General features: G+C 46.9%; 1 protein-coding gene across 1 annotated transcript in view; it reads left to right on the top strand.

Moving 5' to 3' along the window:
* Positions 1 to 24,990, top strand: part of dph1 (diphthamide biosynthesis 1) — a 592,086-nt gene that overhangs the window by 502,004 nt on the left and 65,092 nt on the right. Inside the window, exon 9 of the mRNA XM_080210803.1 lies at positions 3,630 to 3,730. Coding sequence (XP_080066929.1) covers positions 3,630 to 3,730 — 101 coding nt within the window. The remainder of the gene's footprint in view (positions 1 to 3,629; positions 3,731 to 24,990) is intronic.

Raw genomic sequence — 24,990 nt, 5'->3', positions numbered from 1 at the left:
GAGTTGGACTTGTTCTTTCTGTGGGCAGTTTTCCACATTGTGGGGAAGGTGCTGGTGTTGTAACTGCGCTGGAACAGCTTGGCCAGGGGTGTGGCTGGTATCAGGAGGTGTCACTTAGGATATCACTGGCATCCATCTCATTGTCCTGGGCCAGCTTCCTCCCAGTTAGACACAGCGTATAGGTCAGTGCAACCTTTCTGTTTCCAGGGTTGCTCATCCTCATGACTCCTCTCTCTCTCCATGAGGGAACGTGCTGGATTGCAGGCTAATCTCTGCTGTGAGTCCCCTTCGCCCTCTGGAAACTGGAGTCAGCCCCACCTCCGGAATCGCTGTGTCACGCCTCTATAGCGCGAGGAAGTCCTTGATCAGGGCTGTCTTTGAATACAGGCCAGCGGTGATGAAAGGGCAGCGTGCAATCCCACAGTGCAGCCTCACATATTTGCATCTCAATTTCCATTCTGTCTTTCATCCACTTAATTCTGATTTATTTCCAACTGTTTTAATCTTGTTGATTACCTCACCCTAATCTACTTGGTGCTTGTCATCTCTCCAAGCCCTCTGGCAGGAAGGAGGTGAGCCACACTTGGTCTCAAACACAGCTCCTGTTGCACTTATCGTGTTCCCTGACTGCTGACTTCAAACATCTGTGGTCCTTGCCGGATAGACCTTTCCAATCATTTATTGGGAGTTTTCAGTCTCCCACCTCCACTGGTTATGCTCTCCTGTTCACTTTCTTTAAACTCTCCCTTTGTCCCTTCCTCTCACAGCTTTAAACACAATCCCCCTGGTCCCCCCACGCTGACATTATAGGTAAGAAAGCCCCACCAATGCCTCTACTTTCTCAGAAGACTAAGGAAAGTTGGCATGTCAGCTATGACTCTCACCAACTTTTACAGATGCATAATAGAAAGCATTCTTTCTGGTTGTATCACAGCTTGGTATGGCTCCTGCTCTGCCCAAGACCCCAAGAAACTACAAAAGATTGTGAATGTAGCCCAATCCATCTCGCAAACCAGCCTCCCACCCATTGATTCTGTCTACACTTTCTGTTGTCTCAGCAAAGCAGCCAGCATAATTAAGGAACCCCCCCCGGACATTCTCTCTTCCACCTTCTTCCGTCGAGAAAAAGATACAAAAGTCTGAGGTCAAGTACCAACCGACTCAAGAACAGCTTCTTCCCTGCTGCTGTCAGAGTTTTGAATGAATCTACCTTGCGTTGAGTTGATCTTTTTCTACACCCTAGCTATGACTGTAACATTACATTCTGCACTCGCTCCTTTCCTTCTCTGTGTACAGTGTGCTTTCTCTGTATAGCGCGGAAGAAACAATACTTTTCACTGTATCCCAACACATGTGACAATAATAAATCAAATCAAATCAAATCAGGGTATCTTATAAATTGGTTTGCCCTCAGGAAGGTAACTGTGGACCCTTCACTCAGTCCTTGTAGCAGCTACACAGAACCTGCAAAATCGCCTCACTGGCTTCCTGCAGCTCCTTTCACTGAGTAATGGTGAGCATCTGAACATGCGTTTCCTAGGAAACTATCAACTCAAGGAGGAAGAAATGGAAGGATATTCTGATGGAGTGAGATTAAATGAGGTGGAGGGAGCTGAGCACAAGAGTATAAATGCCCTCTGAACCTGTTGGGCTAGCATGCACATCTTGGGCTGAAGAGCCTGTTTCTGCTGTGTAATTTCTAAGAAGTTGAGAAATGGAAATTGGAACTGGATTTCTTAAAAAAATATAAATGATGTGTAAAATAGCCCAGCTGGCCTCATATCATGTCAGAGAAATCTCATCTCTCCTTTATGAAGATGTCTCTTTATGCCCCCTCCCTAATTAAAAGTAAAATAAAATTAATAATAAAAATAGACTGCTAGGTCTCGTTCACTGACCTACATACGGTACTGTTGACGATGCTTAATTGAAATTGCTTGGTGCAAATAAGTGAATGACGATTAACTGTCAGTTCCAATAGAAGAGAGTTAGCTTCCTGACTCTTGTTCCCATTTGGTCCTTAATCTATTTTGCCTCATTTGACCAAACAGCTTATCATAGAATCTCTGCAGTGCAGAAGGAGACCAATAGGCCCAACAAGTCTGAACCAACGACAATCCCACCCAAACCCTATTCCCATAACTCCACATATTTACCCTGCTAAGCCCTCTGACACTAAGGGTCAATTTAGCATAACCAATCAACCTAACCAGCACACCTTTGGACTGTGGGAGGAAACCGGAGCAACCGGAGGAAACCCATGCAGACATGGGGAGAATGTGCAAGTTCCACACAGACAGTGACCCGAGGCCAGAATTGAACCTGTGTCCCTGGCGCTGTGAGGCAGCAGTGCTAACCACTGTGCCACCGTGCCACATTGTTTCTTTGTTATGTTCCTTCTCTTTCCATACTGACTTTTCCTGCCATCTCGGTACATCTGTTGTTTGCCTCGTTGGCAACACTTCCCAGGTAACCATCAACCACGTCTCTTCCTATTCTTCCCAATAGCCACCCTCGTCCAATCCTGACTGTCTGTGGGGGATGACAGACACACAATCCAGGAAACACTCATCAGTAATGCATGGGGTTACAGAGTGGCAGGGAGGGTGAGCCTGGTGGGCAGTCGGTACAGACTCAATATGCCAAATACCCTCCTTCTGCACTGTAGGGATTCTATGGTTCTATGGAATGAAACCACCTAAACACTAGGCAATATGGCCAGTCTCCTCAATCTCAGACAGATATTTGGCCTCTCAGGGAATTAAGGAAAATGGGGAGTGGGTGGGAAAGTGGAGTTGAAGCCCAAGATCAGAAACGATCGTACTGAATAGTGAAGCAGGTTTGATGGGCTGAATGGCCTACTCCTGCTCTATTTCTAGTATTTTCTTGCCAGAACAATTATACTGCCCTGCTATCAATATAACAGTGTGACTTTGACCTGTACAGTGTAGCTAACCCCCATGGATTTGATCCCTGAACAGTGCCGCTGGTTCACAGATAGTGATTACACTCAGTCTCGAAGAGAGGCCCCATTCCTGATTTCATCACTTCAGTCAGTCCCCAGCTTATCCCCGGAAAGACCGCATGTGGATTTCAGCCGTGTGACTGTGACCTTGTCAGGATTACCTGCACATCTCCTAACATCTTCCCTTTGGTTTGGCTTTGACTGCACTCCTGTCCAGCCCTTTTGGGTATTTTCTGACATTGTATGTCACGGTGGCCCAGTGGTTAGCTCTGCTGCCTCACAGCGCCAGGAACCCGGGTTCAATTCCCGGCTTGGGTCACTGTCTGTGCGGAGTCTGCACATTTTCCCCATGTCTGTGTGGGTTTCTTACGGGTACTCCAGTTGCCTTCCACAGTCTGAAAGATGCGCTGGTTAGGTGCATTGGCCATTTAGTGTCCCAAGATCTGTGGTTAGGGGGATTAGCGAGGTAAATACATGGGGTTATAGAGATGGGGCCTGGGATAAGGTGCCCTGTTGGAGAGTCAGTGCAGATTTGATGGGCCGAGTGGCTTGCTTCTGCCCTGTAGGGATTCTATATAAGTGCAGGTTGTTGTTAAAGACACTGTGTGAGCGTTGTATTAACTGCTGCCCCTTTGTTGACTGTTTCTCCATTCCTATTTGTCAGCATCTGGAATCCCAGCTCCAGGCTCTCCAAGTGCCGTACATCATTGTCCTGTTATCCGAGATCTTCCCAGACAAACTCCGGCTTTTCCAGGAAGTGGATGCGTAAGTACAGCCACAGTTACCAACATTAAACTCAGCAGGCAAGCTATTCTGGAGCAGGGGCTGGCCTTGTCATGTTGAAGTGCAGCAGTGCCCAGTTTCTGCGACAGAAAGTGATTTTCAAACACGACTTACATTTCCAAACCTTTCTAAAGTCTCTCCTGCCAGAGATTGGTTTGTAAGAGACAGCCAGAAACAAACTTACATGCCTAAATTGTGGTCAATGAGAGAGATTTTGTGAGCCTTTCAAAAGAAGGGTGTGAATTTGATGGAAGTGTCTTCCTTATGTACCAACCATCCAGAGTTGGCCTGGAGCCTCTGGAAATCAAAGATCAATTTTCAACATTGTTGGCTCTTTGGTCTAGGGGTATGATTCTCGCTTCGGGCAACGGCATTAAAATGTGAGAGGGTTCAAATCCCGGACAAGCCCAGTATTTCTAAGGCGGCACGGTGGCACAGTAATTAGCACTACTGCTTCACAGCACCAGGGCCCTGGGCTCAATTTCAGCCTCCGGTCACTGGCTGTGTTTGCATGTTCCCCCTGTGTCTGCATGGGTTTCCTCCAGGTGCTCCAGTTTCCTCCCACACTCCAAAGCCATGCAGGTTAGCTTGATTGCCATGCTAGATTGCCCCTTAGTGTCAGGGAATTAGCAGGGTAAATGCGTGGGATTGAAGGAATAGGATCTGGCAGGGATTGTGATTGATACTGACTTGATGGGCTGAGTGGCCTCCTTTTGCACTGTAGGGATTCTACGACATTGCTGTGTGCAACCCTGGAGAAATATCATCGGGACATTAAAAAAGATTGTTTCTTTTTTTCATTTTTAAACATTTCTTTTTACCAGATAGAAAGGCACTGATAATGGTGGGTTGTTCAGCTGATAGTCAATCAGGCAACATCCAGTTGGGTAATGTGTCTGCTTTCCAATTGGCATAGGAAGGCCGTATGTCACAAGGATGGATGTGTTGGCCAACCATTGGGGGCAATTCGTTTGGTTAAATCTCCAGTAACGCAGTTATCTCATAGAATCCTATAGTACAGAGAGAGGCCCTTCGGCCCATCAAGTCTGCACCGAACACAATCCCACCCAGGCCCTTTTCCCATATCCCTACATACTATACCCACTAATCCCTCTAACCCACTCATCCTTGGACACTAAGGGGCAATTTCTTAGCATGGCCAATCAAACTAACCTGCACATCTTTGGACTGTGGGAGGAAACTGGAGCACCCGGAGGAAACCCACGCAGACATGAGGAGAACGTGCAAACTCCACAAAGACAGTGACCCGAGCCAGGAATCGTTGGTAATCTGAATGGCAAACTTAAACAAAAAATGTTGTTTATTGTCACAAGTAGGCTTACATTAACACTGCAATGAAGTTACTGTGAAACTTCCCGAGTCACCATACTCCAGCGCCTGTCTGGGTACACTAAAGGAGAATTTAGCATGGCCAGTGCACCTAACCAGCATGTCATTTGGACTGTGGGAGGAAACCGGAGCACCTGGAGGAAACCCACACAGTTACAGGGAGAATGTGCAAATTCTGCACAGACAGTGACCCGAGGCTGGAATTGAATCCAGGTCCCTGGCGCTGTGAGGCAGAAGTGCTGACCACTGTGCCACCCCAGTCCCACTTGGGACTGAGAGATTTCTTCACACAGAATGTGATGAACCTGTGGAATTCTCTGCCACAGAAGGCTGTGAAGTTAAATCACTGAATATGTTTAAGAAGGAAATAGATAGATTTCTAGAGTCTAAAGGTGTCAAGGGGAATGGAGAGAGTGGGAGTATGATGTTGAGATAGAGGATGAGCCATGATTATAGTGAATGACGGAACAGGGTCAAAGCCTGAGTGGCCAACTCCTCCTGTTCTCGATGCTTCTGTTTTCATTGCTTTAGATCTGTGTTTGCTGATTATCGACCCTTCAACCATTGGAAATACCTTCTCCTCGTTTACTCTATTAAATTGCCTCATAATTTTGAAAGCTTCTATTAAATCTCACCGTAACTTTTCCTGCCATACAGAGAACAATCCCACCGTCTCCACGTGTAACCAAAGTTAGATGGTTCACTATCATTGCAGTAAATGGCCCACAGTAATGTACAGAAGGGACACAGACAGGGCTGTTAAACAATGTTGCTGTTCTGCAGGTCACACACTGTTCATCATTATTAAAATCTCAGACATATCCTGCGTCTCATCTTCCTGATGCTGTTGTAAAGTTGCGGTATTGATTGCAGACTGTCTGAATTCCAATGATAACACAGCAATGAAAACACTGTAAATCTTCCCTCGAGCAGCAGAACCTTTCAGCTGAGCTTCTTGTCCCCAGCTGCATAAGAAATTCAGACAGCATAGGAAGAGGCTACTCGACCTGTCTGGCCTTTGAGAGAGTTATCCAGTTTCAGAGGGTGGAAGTTTACAGGCACATCCACCTGAAGTTCATACTATCCAGCCCGAGAATGCCGTTCTCCAAACCTCGCCCGCCCTGGGAATCGGGGCGGACGTGGCTGTAAAATTCCAGCCATAGAGTCATCGAGGTTTACAGCATGGAAACAGGCCCTTCAACCTGTCCATGCCGCCCAGTTTTTACCATTTAGCTAGTCTTAATTGCTCACGTTTGGCCCATATACCCGTCTTACCTATGTAACTATCCAAAGCGCTTTTTAAAAGACAAAATTGTACCAGTCTCTGCCATTACCTCTGGCAGCTTGTTCTCCCATGATGACATTCGCTGCACTGTGTGGTTTAGCTACTCCACTCCTGACAGTTTCTGAGTGAAGAATGGAGTGAAACAGGGCTGAGTCCTTGCTGTCACCTGGCATCCTCTTCCCTGTGCGCCTGACTATTTCTTTCCCACACATAGGGAAGGAGCCTTCTTCCTCACCGACGATGAGTTCTACAATCCATCAAGACTGCAAGTGAAGACATGGTAGCGCGGCACAGTGGTTGGCACTGCTGCCTCACAGCTCGGGGACCCGGGTTCTATTCCGGCCTCAGATCACTGTCAGTGTGGAGTTTTCACTTTCTCCCCATGTCTGGGTGGGTTTCCTCCGAGTACTCCAGTTTCCTTCCACACTCCAAAGACGTGCAGGTTAGATTGATTGGCCATGTTAAATTTTCCCTTAGTACTAGGGAGATTAGCAGGGTAAATACGTGGGTTACAGGGTTAGAGTGGGATGCTGTCAATGCAATCTAGATGGGCCGAATGGCCTCCTGCCCTGCAGTGATACTATTCTATACAGAAAGACCCAATGAGGAGGTTCCTCTACACTGATGATGCTGCATGTGTCACCCACATGGAAACACATGGACTGTTGCTTTCGTGACTCTAATTTGTTCTTCCCAGAGAAACGTCAAGGAAATTGTGGTCATGGGGCAAGATGCTGTGTCTCTGCCCCTGATCCCAGTAAATAACATCCCGCTGGAAGTGGTTAACAGATTCTGCTACCTCAAAGTCATGGATTACCTTGCCGTTTATCTCAGTGTTGTTTGTGGGAGGTTGCACTGCATAAATTGGCTTCATGACAACTGTTGAAGCTAACACAGTGGTTGTAAAGTGTTTTGGGATGTTGTGAGGGATTTGCAAAATTGCAATCCTTCCCTATTGTTTCTGTTGTTTCAAATTTAACTTTGAGCATGCTGGGAGTCAAGTGGTACAGTGGTCACGTGATACAATGACAGTGATCACATGATACGATGACAGTGGTCACGTGGTACAATGATTAGTTGTTGACTAGCATGGCGTCTCTGTTGGCACCTTTCCATTTTTGAAAGATGGTGGACTCACAGCCCTATAATAAGTCTTCGTAGGCAGAGCTCCCTTCCCCAAAATCCCTTCATTTACAATTCCAACAACAGTACACAGAGTGCTCACAGTCAGCAGGGTACCTTCAGGAGTGCCAGAGGAACTGACACTCCAGACTTCCTCATTGGCTCTTCAATGGACTCCTCAATCAGGGAGTCCTTATTCCAATAGGCCAACCTCAATGGCCTGATTGAAGTCATTACAAGCACCAAGTCAAGTTTTTAGGTGTCCAGATCACCAACAAAATGTCCTGGTGCCCCATTGCTGACACGATAGCTACAAAAGCCCACCCATGTCTCTAATTTCTCAGAAGATTAAAGAAATTTGGCATGTCAGCTGCAACTCTCACCAACTTTTACAGATGCACCATAGAAAGCATTCTTTCTGGTTGTATCACAGCTTGGTGTGGCTCCTACTCTGCCCAAGATCTATAAAAGGTCATGAATGTAGCCCAATCCATCACGCAAACCGGCCTCCCATCCATTGACTCTGTCTACACTTCCCGCTGCCTCGCAAAGCAGCCAGCATAATTAAGGACCCCACACACCCCGGACATTCTCTCTTCCACCTTCTTCTGTTGGGAAAAAGATACAAAAGTCTGAGGACACATATTAACTGGCTCAAGAACAGCTTCTTCCCTGCTACCATCAGACTTTTGAATGGACCTACCTTGCACTAAGTTGATTTTGATTCGGGGTTAATATTGGTCAAGGCATTTGAAGAACTCCCCTTCTTGAAATACTACCATGGAGATCTTTTACACCCACTTGGGAGGGAAAACGAGGTCTTAGTTTAATACCTCATCCAAAAGATATCACTTGTGACAGTGCAGAACTCCTTCAGGACAGCACTGGGTGACATCTAGGCGATGTGTTCAGGTCTCTGGAGTGGACTTGAATTCACAGCTTGCTGACTAGGGTTGCCAAATGTGATTAAATGTATTCCTGGAGATTTCAATTGATTTGATTTGATTTATTATTGTCACATGTATTAGCATACAGTGAAAAGTATTGTTCCTTGCACACTAAACAGACAAAGCATACCGTTCACAGGGAAGGAAAGAGAGGATGCAGAATGTAGTGTTAGAGTTATAGCTAGACTGTGGAGAAAGATCAACTTAATGCATTCAAAAGTCTGACAGCAGCAGGGAAGAAGCTGTTCTTGCGTTGGTTGGTATGTGTCCTCAGACTTTTGTACATTTTTCCCAAACAAAGACAGTGGAAGAGAGAATGTCCGGAATGTGTGGGGTCCTTAATTATGCTGGCTGCTTTTCCGAGGCAGCGGGAAGTGTAGACAGAATCAATGGATGGCAGGCTGGACTTGTATCACAGAACTTGCCCCCACCCTCCAGCCATTACTTGGTCAACACATCCACCCTTGGTATAGCCTTCCTACACCATTTGAAAAGCAAAAAGACTCATTATCCCATTGGATAATGCCTGACTGTCAGCCAAGTGGCACTTTTCCCCCATTCTCGATATTTTTCTGTCTGTCAAAGAGAAATGTCCAAAGAAAATGACATTAACAAAGCCCAATCCTTTTTAATGTCCTGATGATTTTTCTCCAGGGTGGCGCACAGCAACATCCTGGAGATTAATCTTCATTACCCAGAGACTTCAGGCCAATCCTGCAGGACTGGCGACACTACTTCTGACTCAGAAGTGAGAGTGGAACCAACACCAGTTACTATACACATTGTCATCTAAGATTACAGGACAGCCACTAATAAATGAGAGTTCTAGTAAAGGGAGACCTTGTTATATTTTTAAACATCTACTTCTCTCTGTTACTTGTGGCTTGACATTAATTGTTGACTTGCAGCTTAAGAGCTCGGATTTTGCATTATACATGATGAAAGATCAACAGAATGTATTCAGTGCTGTCTAATACTGCCTGAAAGGGAGTGATGACAAATCAGGGGGCGATTTGTGCCCAGCTCAGGTTCACCAGCGACTGGCTGGATGTACATGAACACAGGAATCTCAGGCTCGCTCTGAGGTCCAGAGTAGGTCACCGTGGCCTCCTAATGCTGGACTATATAGAGCTTTCCCCAAAGCACAAAGCTACAAAGGGTCATGAGCGAAGCTCAGTCCATCACGCAAACCAGCCTCCCATCCATTGACTCCGTCTACACTTCCTGCTGCCTCGGGAAAATCTGCCAGCACGCAAAAAGGGCACGGTGGCACATGGGGCAACACGGTGGACAGTGGTTAGCACTGCTGCCTCACAGCCCCAGGGACCTAGGTTCGATTCCCGGATCAGGTCACTGTCTGTGTGGAGTCTGCATATTTTCCCCGTGTCTGCGTGGTTTTCCTCCGGGTGCTCTGGTTTCCTCCCGCATTCCAAAGATGTGCAGATTAAGTGGATTGGAGAGGCTAAATTGCCCCTTAATGTCAGAGGGTCTACCTAGGGTAACTAGCTAGGGTTGTGGGGATAGGGCATGGGGTGGGATTGTGGTCATGCAGACTCGATGGACTGAATGGCCTCCTTCTGCACAGTCAGTTTCTATGATTCTATAACTCAGGACCCCACTCACCCCGGACATTCTCTCTTCCACCTTCTTCCGTCAGGTGAAAAATGCAAAAGTCTGAGTCCACGTACCAGCCAACTCAAGAACAGCTTCTTCACTGCTGCTGTCAGACTTTTGAATGGACCTACCTCGCATTAAGTTGATCTTTCTCTAATTCCTAGCTATGACTGTAACACTACATTCTGCACCCTCTCCTTTCCTTCTCTATGAATGGTATGCTTTGTCTGTACAGCACTCAAGAAACAATACTTTTCACTGTATGCTAATACATGTGACAACAATAAATCAAACGTAAATTGCTAACTGCATCCGTTGACAAAGCTTAGCACAAGAGTTCCAGAGGAGTTACCCTGGCAACTTCAGTGACAGCACATTCCATTGCAAGGTGATTTATCCAGCTCCTCCTCTGGATTTTGTGTGATCTATTTACATTGACAAAGCTCCATGCCCTGAAATAGCAATTCCCCAAAGTGATGGAGTGTCACAGCTTCCCGGCTCTGTCTGATTCCATGTCACACTGGACGCTGGGCGGGATTTTACCGCCTTGTTTGTCCCGTAAAAATCCCGCCGGAGGTTAGCGGACACACCATGCTCTGCTCCTCACCGCTCCAATTCCCGTTGTGGGTGGACCGGTAAAATTCCAGCCACTGTGTCTGCCTCAGAGGGTTTGTAACTTATTGGTGTAGGAAGTGTGTAAGGGAGCTAGGAATAACCCATGTGAAACAGGTTAACTCTCAATGATTGGTTTATGTAGCAATAAAGACCAAAGATGAAGGCCATTGAACCCATCTAGCTTCCTTCTATACAGGCCTGTCTGCTCCATGCAGCATCTAAAGTTTTCTTGAATGATTTAGGCCTTCTGCTTTCACTGCTTTTTACCCGTTCAAGTCCATGTCTCCTTGACTTAGAACCTTGGTCTAACTTCAAATAGTGCACAGGGTTACTCATTCAGAGTTATCTACTTCTTGCCTTACACTTGTCTGTAAGGCACCCTCTCATTCTCCTCCCTTCAAAACTAAAGACTTGGCCTCTCTGGGCCGAGGAGGATTCTCATGTCACCTCACTGCCTTCCTATCTTCTATCTTGCCCCTAATGACCTTTCCCCTTTCTCTTCTGCCTCACCCTCCTCTCCACTCTCATTTTTAAAACTAATTTATGGAATGAGAGTGTCGCTGGCTGGACCAGAATTTATTGCCCATCCCTAACTGCCCTCGACTTCAGAGGGCACTTGAGAGTCAACCACATTGCTGTGGCTCTGGAGTCAAATGTAGGCCAGACCAGGTAAGGGTGGCAGATTTCCTTCCCTAAAGGATGTTCATGAACTGGATGGGTTTTTTCAATAATTGACAATGGTTTCATGGCCATCAGTAGACTTTTATTCCAGACTTATATTGAATTCACATTTCACCATCTGTCTGGGCAGGATTTGAACCTGGACCTCCAGATCATGAAGATGATGAATGGGATGGATAGGATAGAGGTGGAGAGACTCTTCCCGCTCAGAAAGCACAGTAGGACTAGGGGGCACAGCCTCAAGATAAAGGGGGGGGGGGGGCGGTTTAGAACGGAGTTGAGGAGGAACTTCTTCACTCAAAGGGTGGTGAATCTCTGGAATTCTCTGCCCGTTGAAGTGGTGGAGGCTACCTCGCTAAATATGTTTAAGACGCGGTTTGATGGGTTTTTGACAAGAGAGGGGATTAAGGGTTAAGGGGAGAGGGCGGGAATGTGGAACTGAGCCACGACAGATCAGCCATGATCTTATTGAATGGCGGGGCAGGCTCGAAGGGCTAGATGGCCTACTCCTGCTCCTATTTCTTATGTTCTTATCATGCTCTGGCTCTCTGGACTAGTAGCCCAGTAACAACACCACTACGCTATTGCCTCCCACACATCACTACCTTCCCTCCCTGTCCTCTCCCCACATCCTCCGTTCTCCCCCTTCCCTCCCTTCTCTGTTCTCCCTTTTTCTCCTCAGTCCCCCACCTGCCTCCCCACCCCGCCCTCTCCCCCCCACCCCTCCTATTTCCTCACCGTCCCCTCTCACTGCCTATCCGACCCCTTCTCCCTTCCCTCTCCCTTGTCCAGTTTCCGTGCAGTTCGCTCATCCTTCAACACTGTGTTACATTCAAATGAGTCAGGGAAAAGATAGCAAAAAGCTCAATCACGTATATATCTAAATTCATTAGAAAAGGGAATAGTGCCAGAGAATGGGAGGACAGCTGATACGATAGCTCTATTTTAAAAAGGGAACTAGAACAATAAAGGTATAGACAGTCAGCTAAAGACCTTTGGTAGGAAGAATAATGGAATCTTTACTTACAATTTTAATAGAAAAGTATCTAGATAAGGAATATATAATGAGTAGTGAGAATGGATTGTCAAATTTGAAATGAATTTTCTGAAAAGGTAACAGTAGACATAGAAACATAGACATAGAAACATAGATGATAGGAGTAGGAGGAGACCATTCCGCCCTTTGAGCCTGCTCCGCCATTCATCACGATAGTCCAACCCAATAGCCTAATCCTGCTTTCTGACCATAACATTTAATCCCATTCACCCCAAGTGCTATATCCAGCCGCTTCTTGAATACATTCAATGTTTTGGCATCAACTACTTCCTGTGGTAATAAATTCCACAGGCTCACCACTCTTTGGGTGAAGAAATGTCTCCTCATCTTCGTCCTAAAATGGCCTACCCCGAATCCTCAGACTGTGACCCCCTGGTTCTGGACACACCCACCATCCTCCCTGCATCTGCATCTAGACATGTTACATTTGGACTTTCCAAAGGCCTTCGATAAGGTTTTCAAAATTCATTCATGGGGACATGGGCGTCGCTGGCTGGCCAGCATTTATTGCCCAGCCCTAGTTGCTCTTGGAGAGCAGTTGAGAGTCAACCACATTGCTGTGGCTCTGGAGTCACGTGTAGGCCAGACCAGGTAAGGATGGCAGATTTCCTTCCCTAAAGGACATTAGTGAAACAGATGGGCTTTTCTGACAATTGACAATGGTTTCATGGTCATCAATAGATTCTTAATTCCAGATACTTTTAACTGAATTCAAATTTCTCCGTCTGCCGTGGTGGAATTCGAACCCGGGTCCCCAGATACTAGCTAAGTTTCTGGATTACTAACCGAGCGATAATACCACTAGGCCATCGTATCCCTTACTGAATAGCAGGGTTGTGACTGAAACAGGAAGAGGCAAGTAGCAGAATAGATAACAAGCAAAACAAAAAAGAGAGTGAAGGTTAAAGGACAATTATCAGTCTGCGGAAAGGTGAGAAGTAGTCTCCACAAGAATTGGCACTGTTGCATAAATGATTTAATCCTGGAATTGGAAATGGAATTTGTGAATGGTACCAAATTGGGGGCTGGGAGGTGGATGTAGTCAATTAAAAGGAGGACTGTGACAATACATAGAATTAGCAATTAACCTATAGAACAGCTGCAGATTTAGATGCAAAAAAATCCTGTTAATCTGTGGTGGAATTGCAATCTGAGTTGCTATGGCAACATGCGCCTTTATATTTTTATTCATTCATGGGATGTGGGCATCGCTGGCCAGGCCAGCATTTATTACCCATCACTGATCACCCTTCAGAAGATGGTAGTGAGCCGCTGCAGCGCCTGAGATGTAGGTACACCCACAGTGCTGTTAGAGAGGAAGTTCCAGGATTTTGAGCCAGCGACAGTGAAGGGGCAGCGATATATTTCCAAGTTAGGATGGTGAGTAACTTGGAGGGGAATTTACAGGTGGTGGTGTTCCTATGTGTCTGCTGCCCTTGTCCTTCTAGATGTAGTGGTTGTGGGTTTGGAAGATGGTGTTTTAGGAGCCTTGGTGAGTTTCTGCAGCGTGCACGTTGTAGTCTGAAGCTATCGACAGTGATGGTCAGGGCTCCAACATTCTTTCCATAACATGGCCAAGCAGGAGTCTCTCCCACTCTTACCACCAGCCAATGGTGTGTATGGGAATCGCTGTTGTGTCTGTTTCGGGTGCAAATTGGACCTCAGCCATTCCTGGGCCTCGGTAAAGTGGCCATCTGCGCGGGCGCGGATTGCGTTAACAGCCTGATGCCTGACTTTACCACGTTTTTGTGACCGAAAACAGGCCCGACACAATGATAAAATCGGGCCCTAAGAGGTAATTTAGCATGGCCAATTCCACCTAAGCTAAACATCTTTAGACTATGGGATGAAACTGGAGCATCCGAAGGAAAACCACGCAGACACGGGGAAAATGTGCAAACAGACAGTGACCGTAGGCCAGAATTGAACCCGGGTCCCTGACGTGTGAGGCAGCAGTGCTAACCACTGTGCCGCCTGCTCCCTGATGCTAGACGAGATCATGAGCAGCGGGAACTAGGGACAGTTCACAAATCATGAAAAATATTGATGCAGGTTAACGAGGCCATAAAGATAAGGACTGCAATTCTAGAGCGATGGCATTGAAAAGGAAAGATGTCATCTTCAACTTTGATAGAAACCTGGCTAGACCACATTTGGAGTGCCACAAACAATTTAGAAAGTGTACAGAGACACTGGAGTAGGTGCAAAAAGGACTTACAGGGATGATCCCAAAACTCCAAGATGATACCTATCCAGAAAGATTGAACAGATCGGAACCCTTTTCACTAGAAATAGAAGAGAGAGAGGGCAGACCTCATTTAAGGGTAGATCAAGCAGACTTTCCTCTTGTAGGGGGGCGGTCAAAGCTTGTGCCACAAATACAAGAGAGTCACAAATAAATCCAGTGAGGAATCGAGGAAACGTCTTTATTCAGAGTGTTGAGATCGTGGAACTCTACTACAGAGAGTTGTTAAGACAAACAGCATGGATACATTTAGTGGAAACCAGATTTTAGATTTGATTTGATTTATTATTGTCACGTGTTAGTATATAGTGAAAAGTATTGTTTCTTGCGCGCTATACAGACAAAGCATACCGTTCATAGAGAAGGAAAGGAGAGAGTGCAGAATGTAGTGTCACAGTCATAGCTAGGGTGCAGAGAAAGATCAACTTAACGTGAGATCGGTCCATTCAGAAGTCTGACAGCAGGAGGGAGGAAGCTGTTGCTGAATCAGTTGGTATGTGACCTCAGAGTTTTGAACCTTTTTCCCGATGGAAGAAGGTGGAAGAGAGAATGTCCGGGCTGCGTGGGGCCCTTAATTTTGCTGGCTGCTTTGCCAAGGCAGCTGGAAGTGTAGACAGAGTCAGTGGGTGGGAGGCCAGTTTGAGTGATGAACTGGGCTACGTTCACGACGCTTTGTAGTTTCTTGCAGTCTTGGTCAGAGCAGGAGCCAGACCAAGCTGTGATACAACCAGAAAGAATGCTTTCTGTGGTGCATCTGTAAAAGTTGGTGAGAGTCACCTGAGCAAGAAAGAAATTGAGGAGTATGCTGATGGAGTGGGATGAGGAGTAGGGGAAGGAAATGGGAGCATAAACCCTGGCGCGGAGCTGAATGGCCTGTTTCTGTGCTGTTCTGAACTGCTTCAGGTGGAACACAGCAATACAGGAGGACAATACCCAGTGGACAACAGTGTTACCCAGGCAGGAGTCCCAGTCACACAGCCACTGGTAATTAATGAGAACAATTTGTTACACACAACATCCAGAACTTTACCATCTGCTCTCTGGGGACTGGACTAAATTATTAATTTAAAAAGATAATTTATGCAGTCAAATCCATCATCTCAGACTGCCCTGTCTTGGGTCTGAATCAAAAATCACACTCTCCACAGAATCATAGATTAGAATCATAAAATCTACAGTGCAGAAAGAGGCCTCTCGGCCCATCGAGTCTGCACCGAACACAATCCCCCCATGTCCCTACACATTATACCCACTAATCCCTCTAACCTATATGCATCCCTGGACACTAAGGGGCAATTTCTTAGCATGGCCAATCAACCTAACCCGCACATCTTTGGGTGCGAGGAAACTGGAGTACCCGGAGGAAACCCACGCAGACATGGGGAGAATATGCAAACTCCACACAGGAAGTAACCCAAGCTGGGAATCGAACTCAGGTCCCTGGCGCTATGAGGCAGCCATGCTAACCACTGTGCCACCGTGCCACCATGCCGCTGTACCACATAGCCTCTGACCACCTCACTTTGTTGATCAGTCAGTTTCTCCACTTTATTTTTAGAGTTAACGAAAGAAAAGCTTCCAGAGAAAATGGAGAAGAAAAATCTCGCACAATCCCTTAATTCCTGTGTGATTTCTCCGCAGTGTTCTGGCGATTAATCTTTAAGTCCTGGAGTCTCCAGGGCAATCGTGGAGGGTTGGTAACAGGAGATAACTATTTAAGGAGTCATTTGATTTGATTTATTATTGTTACATGTATTAACATACAGTGAAAAGTATTGTTTCTTGCTCACTATACAGTCAAAACATTCCGTTTACAGACAAGGAAAGGAGAGAATGAAGAATGTAGTGTTACAGTCATAGCTAGGGTGTAGCGAAAGATCAATTTAATGCAAGGCAGATCCATTCAAAAGTCTGATGGCAAGAAAGAAGCTGTTCTTGAGTCGGTTGGTACGTGACCTCAGACTTTTGTATCTTTTTCCTGAAGGAAGAAGGTGGCAAAGAGAATGTCCAGGGTGTGTGGGGTCCTTAATTATGCTGGCTGCTTTTCCGAAGCAGCAGGAAGTGTAGACAGAGTCAATGGATGGGAGGCTGGTTTGCTTGAAAAGCGCCGTGAGCCTGACGTGATTCCTGCAGATATTGGCTGTTGCTGGGGAACAGTCTGAGCCAAGAGGCCATTTTCCATCTGAGATTCTGGTCTGTGGGGAAGAACATTTCTATTTTGCATTTCTATAGCCCCATTCACATCCTCGGGCGATTCCAAACTTCTTTACAGCCACTGAAGTACTACCCTAAAGGATAGTCAGTCAGTGGAGGAGACACAGCACAGCCAATTGGTGCACAGAAAGCTCCCACAAACAATAATGTAATAATTTTCAGTTCTCTGCCTGAAGGCAGGTCTGTAAAATAACCTCCACCATGAGTCAGGCAAGGAGATAAATCCATCCCACCCAGAATGGGGAATCAAACCCATTGCTGATGGTATTGTTGAGACAGTGCTGCACTGTCAGAGGGTTAGTACTAAGGGAGTGCCGCACTATCAGAGGGTTAGTACTAAGGGAGTGCCGCACTGTCAGAGGGTCAGTGCTGAGGGAGTGCCGCACTGTCAGAGGGTTAGTACTGAGGGAGTGCCGCACTGTCAGAGGGTCAGTACTGAGGGAGTGCTGCACTGTCAGAGGGTCAGTACTGAGGGAGTGCTGCACTGTCAGAGGGTTAGTACTGAGGGAGTGCTGCACTGTCAGAGGGTTAGTGCTGAGGGAGTGCTGCACTGTCAGAGGGTCAGTACTGAGGGAGTGCCGCACTGTCAGAGGGTCAGTACTGAGGGAGTGCCGCACTGTCAGAGGGTCAGTACTGAGGGAGTGCCGCACTGTCAGAGGGTCAGTACTGAGGGAGTGCTGCACTGTCAGAGGGTCAGTGCTGAGGGAGTGCCGCACTGTCAGAGGGTCAGTACTGAGGGAGTGCTGCACTGTCAGAGGGTCAGTAGTGAGGGAGTGCTGCACTGTCAGAGGGTTAGTGCTGAGGGAGTGCTGCACTGTCAGAGGGTCAGTACTGAGGGAGTGCCGCACTGTCAGAGGGTCAGTACTGAGGGAGTGCCGCACTGTCAGAGGGTCAGTACTGAGGGAGTGCCGCACTGTCAGAGGGTCAGTACTGAGGGAGTGCTGCACTGTCAGAGGGTCAGTGCTGAGGGAGTGCCGCACTGTCAGAGGGTCAGTACTGAGGGAGTGCTGCACTCTCAGAGGGTCAGTACTGATGGAGTGCTGTACTGTCAGTGGGTCAGTACTGAGGGAGTGCTACAGTGTCAGAGGGTCAGTGCTGAGGGAGTGCCACACTGTCAGAGGGTCAGTGCTGAGGGAGTGCCACACTGTCAGAGGGTCAGTGCTGAGGGAGTGCCACACTGTCAGAGGGTCAGTAGTGAGGGAGTGCTGCACTGTCAGAGGGTCAGTACTGATGGAGTGCTGCACTGTCAGCGGGTCAGTACTGAGGGAGTGCCGCACTGTCAGAGGGTCAGTAGTGAGGGAGTGCTGCACTGTGAGAGAGTCAGAACTGAGGGAGTGCCGTACTGTCAGAGGGTCAGTGCTGAGGGAGTGCCACAGTGTCAGAGGGTCAGTGCTGAGGGAGTGCTGCACTGTCAGAGGGTCGGTACTGAGGGAGTGCCACAGTGTCAGAGGGTCAGTGCTGAGGGAGTGCTGCATTGTCAGAGGGTCAGTACTGAGGGAGTGCTGCACTGTCAGAGGGTCAGTACTGAGGGAGTGCCGCACTGTCAGAGGGTCAGTGCTGAGGGAGTGCCGCACTGTCAGAGGATCAGTGCTGAGGGCAATGTTGCTTTGGACAAGAACCTTTACAAAGTTCACGTGAATGAATGGGAAACCAAAAATCTATGGAAAAGAATAAACTGGAGACAGAGCTGCTGCTGCTGCCTCTTGTTTGACAGCAAACAAGTCTGACAGTTTGAGTATTTCTTTGTGAATTTAAAATGTGTGAAGGGAGAGGGAATGCTGGAAAATGGAGGGGGAACGTATTCCAAGCACAGAGCTTACACAAACAACAGCATCTTTCTGAATTTGTCTTGAATCAGGAAAATGCCGACTACACTGGATTCTCCGACTGGAACTGAATCTGTAAGATTCACCCAGAGTGACTGATATTCCTGCTCTGTAGAATGGGACACACACACACACACACACACACACACACTCTGACACCCGTACACACCCCCACACACACACACACACACACACCCACATACACACATACTCACTCACACATACACACACCCCAATACACACACACACACCCCAATACACACACACACACATATACACACACACACATATCCCCCCACACACACGCTGACACACACCCACACACACACCCACACACACACCCACACACACATAAACACACACATTGACATACACACACGCTGACACCCACACACATACATCCCCACACGCACACACTGACACAGACACACGCACCCCCCCCACACTCACACTGACACACACATGCACCCCCACACACACACTCTCTCACACACACCCACATGCACACTCAGACACACATACACACACATACCGACATATCCATACACTGACACACACAGACACACACCCACATACACACACACACTCATATACACACGCACACTCCCACAGATACCCACACACATACACAGACGCAGACCCATATACTCACACAGACACGCACTCACACACACACACACACTCACACAGATAGACACACATACACCAACACAGATTCAAACACACACAAACACACTCACACACAAACACATATACACACAGCCCAGTGCCATCTTAGCAGCTTGTCGTGTTGCTGCACCCTTGTTAAATGCTGGTCTTTAGTCCATTGATAGATCCATTGTAAAATGAAGTCAGTCAGTGAAGGGTTGTGGTGGGGGGTTCTGGGAGATGTCAGATGTTGACAGGTGTGAGGTACACGCGCAGAGGGACCTGGTGTACTGGGAGGATGAAGGGTTCTCGTGATTCAAAATAAAACCTGTATTTACTGCGATTCTGAGCAGCTTACCTGATGATTTGCTTTTGAAACTCAGTGGCTGTTGCTTAGGTCACACATGGCAGTGTTTTGAGCTGGAAGATCACAAACATGAATAAAAGGCTAAACTAATTCCATCAGTCGGGTTAGTAAATTGGTTCATTAACACTTTCTACAGGTATTGCCATGCAAGGTCCTGCCGTCTGCAGGCAAAAGCAACATGTCCAGGCATTTCCACCTTCTCTGAATAAAACAAAAGCTTTGGGGACAGTAATGCCCTGGTGCATTCTGCATGGCAACGCTTTGACCAATCAGAGTTGTCTTGCCAATTATTCAGCACTCTCTTCTCCTGCAGTGTAAATTGTTGTTTGCTTTGAAATTTGTTAATCTTGTATCTGTCCTGATGAGTGCAGGATGAAAATATGTCTCTTTCTTCAGCATTACTCACGTTACGTACTTCCAAGCAACCAAGTATTTGGCAATCTTGCAAGAAGGGTTAATGTTGTCGAGGACAACAACAGATTGCATTTATGTAACAACTTTAATGCAGTGAAGCAAACAGGAATGGGGGAATACAAAGACAGAAATATCTAACGTTGCACTTCAGAAGGAGATTTTAAGACAAATGGAAATGCAGATTTTAAAGGATGTCTTTGTTCTATTCCAGAAAGCCGGCTCACAGGGAGCCAGTCCTGATAGTGATCTTGATATACTGTTTCAGTGCAGTACAGACACAGTGTTATATTGTCTCAGTGCAATAGAGAATGTTACACTGTCTCAGTGAGTGCAGTACAGACAGAGTGCTACACTGTCTCAGTGTAGTACAGAGAGAGTGCTACGCTGTCTCAGTGAATACAAAGAGAGTGTTACACTGTCTCAGTGAATACAGAGAGTGTTACACTGTCTCAGTGAATACAAAGAGAGTGTTACACTGTCTCAGTGAATACAGAGAGTGTTACACTGTCTCAGTGAATACAGAGAGAGTGCTACACTGTCTCAGTGAATACAGAGGGAGTGTTACACTGTCTCAGTGTAGTACAGAGAGAGTGCTACACTGTCTCAGTGAATACAGAGAGAGTGTTACACTGTCTCAGTGAATACAGAGAGAGTGCTACACTGTCTCAGTGAATACAGAGAGAGTGCTACACTGTCTCAGTGAATACAGAGAGAGTGCTACACTGTCTCAGTGAATACAGAGAGAGCGTTATGCTGTCTCAGTGAATACAGAGAGAGTGCTACACTGTCTCAGTGAATACAGAGAGAGTGTTACACTGTCTCAGTGAATACAGAGAGAGCGTTATGCTGTCTCAGTGAATACAGAGAGAGTGCTACACTGTCTCAGTGAATACAGAGAGAGCGTTACACTGTCTCAGTGAATACAGAGAGAGCGTTATGCTGTCTCAGTGAATACAGAGAGAGTGCTACACTGTCTCAGTGAATACAGAGAGAGTGTTACACTGTCTCAGTGAATACAGAGAGAGTGCTACACTGTCTCAGTGAATACAGAGGGAGTGCTACACTGTCTCAGTGAATACAGAGAGAGTGTTACACTGTCTCAGTGAATACAGAGAGAGTGTTACACTGTCTCAGTGAATACAGAGAGAGTGTTACACTGTCTCAGTGAATACAGAGAGAGTGCTACACTGTCTCAGTGAATACAGAGGGAGTGCTACACTGTCTCAGTGAATACAGAGAGAGTGTTACACTGTCTCAGTGAATACAGAGAGAGTGTTACACCGTCTCAGTGAATACAGAGAGAGTGCTACACCGTCTCAGTGAATACAGAGAGAGTGTTACACCGTCTCAGTGAATACAGAGAGAGTGTTACACCGTCTCAGTGAATACAGAGAGAGTGTTACACTGTCTCAGTGAATACAGAGAGAGTGCTACACCATCTCAGTGCATACAGAGTGCTACACTGTCTCAGTGAATACAGAGGGAGTGTTACAATGTCTCAGTGCAGTACGAAGTAGTGAATGCAGTACAGGAGGAATGCTACATTCCCTCAAAAGATGTTGGCAAGTTTAGCCAGTGTTCCCCTCCCTGTTCCCATACACAGAAGTATAACTACAATCAGAAACTCCATAAACAGGAGCCTGCATCCTGCCCCTCAGCTGTGTGGAATTGGGTACAGTGCCATGCTGATACTGCCTTGCCTCCATGTTGTGTGCACAGCAGAGGAAGTGAAATGCTGAAAGCTCAGACTGGGATTGCCCTGGAACTGTGTGTGTGTGTGTGTGTGTGTGTGTGTGTGTGTGTGTGTGTGTGTGTGTGTGTGTGTGTGTGTGTGTGTGTGTGTGTGTGTTTGGGGAGGGGGGTTGGGTGTGAGGAGGCAGGTACCCACTGCCCCAGGGGCTGGGCCCACAGGTGAATCACAGCTCTGAGAATAGGCAGAGGAAACTGACCCGAGGATTGATGCAGGAGCTGTTATTCTATCCTGCAAGAGAGATGATCCAATGATCATTTACACACGCACTGTGTATCAATATCCAGGCAGCCTCATTTGATCTGCTATTCATATTGATTTTGTGTGACAGTGACTTATGTTCTGAAACCAGCTTTTCTGTGATGCAGGCCAAGGGCGAGACGTCCTCCTCTCCAATCTCTGTGGGTTTTAATCACTGTAATGTGCCTTTGATTAACTGTGTTTAATGATTTTCACTGGCTAGCAGAATAGTGTGTGTGTAGGGCAGGGTTAAGTGAAACAGGCCCTGAGATTTGATCGATTGGCGGTGACCCGTCCTGAGGAATTGGTTCCATTCTTTTCTCTATTACTCCTGCTGCCGGGATTATGATGGTACGGTGGCACAGTGATTAGCACCTCTGCCTCACAGCACCAGGGACCTGGGTTCGATTCCAGGCTTGGGTCACTGTCTGTGTGACAAAGAACATTACAGCACAGTAACAGGCCCTTCGGCCCTCGAAGCCTGTACCGACCACACTGCCCACTGAACTAAAACCTACCCTTCTGGGGACCATATCCCTTGATTCCCATCCTATTCATGTATTTTTACAGACACCCTTTAAAAGTCACTATTGTGGAGTTTGCACATTCTCCCTGTGTCTGTGTGGGTTTCCTCCAGAAGCTCCAGTTTCACCCCCAGAGTCCAAAAATGAGTGGGTTAGGTTGATTTGGCCTTGCTAAATCTCCCCTTAGTGTCAGGGGGATTAGCAGGGTAAATATGTGGGGTTACGGGGATAGGGTGGGATCGTTGTCGGTGCAGGCTCAATGGGCCAAATAGCCTCCTTCTGTACTGTAGGGATTATATTTTATGGTCTCGCAGACTAGGGTGGAATCAATAGTCAGAGTAACCAATGAGGTTAGATCGAGGTATCACCTGATGCAATTTTTCAAAGACGTCTCGGCCTTTTGGCTAAAATGAAGCATCAGATCAAGCCCAGGGCAGCACAGTGGCACAGTGGTTAGCACTGCTGCCTCACAGCGCCAGGGACCCAGGTTCGATTCCCGGCTTGGGTCATTGAAAGTGTGGAGTTTGCACATTCTCCCCTGTATCTGTGTGGGTTTCCTCTGCTCTGGTTTCCTCCTGCAGTCCGAATGACCTCCTGGTTAGGTTGATTGCCCATGCTGAATGTCCAGAGATGTATAGGTTAGAAAGATTAACAGGGTAAATGTGTGGAGTGATGGGGATAGGCCCTGGGTGCGATACTCTGTCAGAGAGTCAGTGCAGACTCAATGGGCTGAGTGGCCTCCTTCTGCACTGTAGGAATTCTATGATTCCAGGATGGGGTGCAGTGTCTTATCTTGTCAGCTTGGATCTTGTTTGTCTCTCTTGCGGGTACCACGGATTCAATTCAGTTGAGATTTTGACTGGATAAAAATTTGGGAAAATAGAAGTATTTTGAGATCCTGTGCAGTAGTGAGGCCCTCTGTGAGCAGGACAGCAGCCAATCCAATTGGAGAATCCTTACAGTGGCATGGCTCAATCGTAAGCCTATCAGCAAGCTGGCCGTGTAGCAAAGCTTGTGGGATAGCAGGTAACTCAGACACCAGGTTCCAGATATCCATCTACCTGCACATGTGTGGAGTCCAGCTGAGTTGAGGCCATAATAGTGGAGAATACTGAGAGCCTCAGTGCCAAATCCGAGCCATAGGCTGTCACTGTCTATTCTTCCACTCATATCCTTCACTTCATTCTTTCCCCCTCTCTGTCTGAACTGTGTTTTCTGTCTCTCCCTCTTCCACTTTTCTGTTTTTGTTCTCTATTTTCACTTTACATTTCTCCTCTTTTCGTCCCTCTCTTGTGTACAGTTCTGTACAGACATTGTGTACAGTTTTGGTCACCCTGTTATAGGAATGACATTGATAAACTGGAAAGAGTGCAAAGGAGATTTATGAGGATGTTGCCAGGATTAGTGGGCCTGAGATACAGGGAGAGGTTGGCCAGGCCAGGGATTTATTCCTTGGAACGTCGGAGAATGAGGGGTGAGCTTATTGAGGTGTATAAAATCATGTGGGGCAGAGATAGGATGAACACACACAGGCTGGAATTTTACTGTCCCGTTCATCACGGGAATCGGAGCGGGCGAGGGACAGACCATGGAAAGGTCTGTTGACCTCAGGTGCAGTTTTCCTGTTTTGGGACGTGTCTTTTTCCAGGGGAGGGGAATTGAAAACTAGAGGGTTTACAGTGAAAGATTTAAGAGGGACCTGAGGGGCAACTTCGTCACACAGAGGGTGGTGTGTACGTGGAATGAGCTGCCAGAGAAAGTGGTTGAGGCAGGTTCAATAGCAACATTTAAAAAGCATTTGGATAAGTACATAGATGGGAAGGGATTAGAGGGATATGGGCCAAACTTGGGCAATTGGGACTAGCTGGGAAGACACTATGGTCAGCATGGACCAGTGGGCCGAAGGGCCTGTTCCGTGCTGAATTACTCTATGGGCGGGATTTTCCGGCCACACTCACCCCAAAAGCGGCAAATCCTCCCCGAGGTCAGGACAGGAGAACTCCTCCCTGTGACTTCTCTCTCTCTCTCTCTGTCTCTGTTTTCCTAATAGATCTTCTTTCACTCCGCTTACTTCACTCATCCCTCCTTTCCCTCAGTTCTTCCATATTCTCTGCATGGACCATTTTCCCTCTTCCCCCACATCGCTGTTTGCCAATCACTGGTGCTGCTCCCCCCATCATGTCTTTTTGTTGCAAAAGTATATTTTATTCATAGAAAACCTGAATAAACACATTACAAAACATTTCCAATTATTACAGCAGGAAAGTTCACAGATATTTACATTTTCTCCCGAGAACAAAATTCGCACTGATTTCAGTTTAAGGACATTGCATAGATTCCAAT

The sequence above is a fragment of the Carcharhinus amblyrhynchos genome, chromosome 23 (assembly GCF_965287045.1).
Source record: "Carcharhinus amblyrhynchos chromosome 23, sCarAmb.v2.hapA, whole genome shotgun sequence".
Lineage (NCBI taxonomy): Eukaryota > Metazoa > Chordata > Chondrichthyes > Carcharhiniformes > Carcharhinidae > Carcharhinus > Carcharhinus amblyrhynchos.
This window is presented reverse-complemented; position numbering and strand designations above follow the sequence as displayed.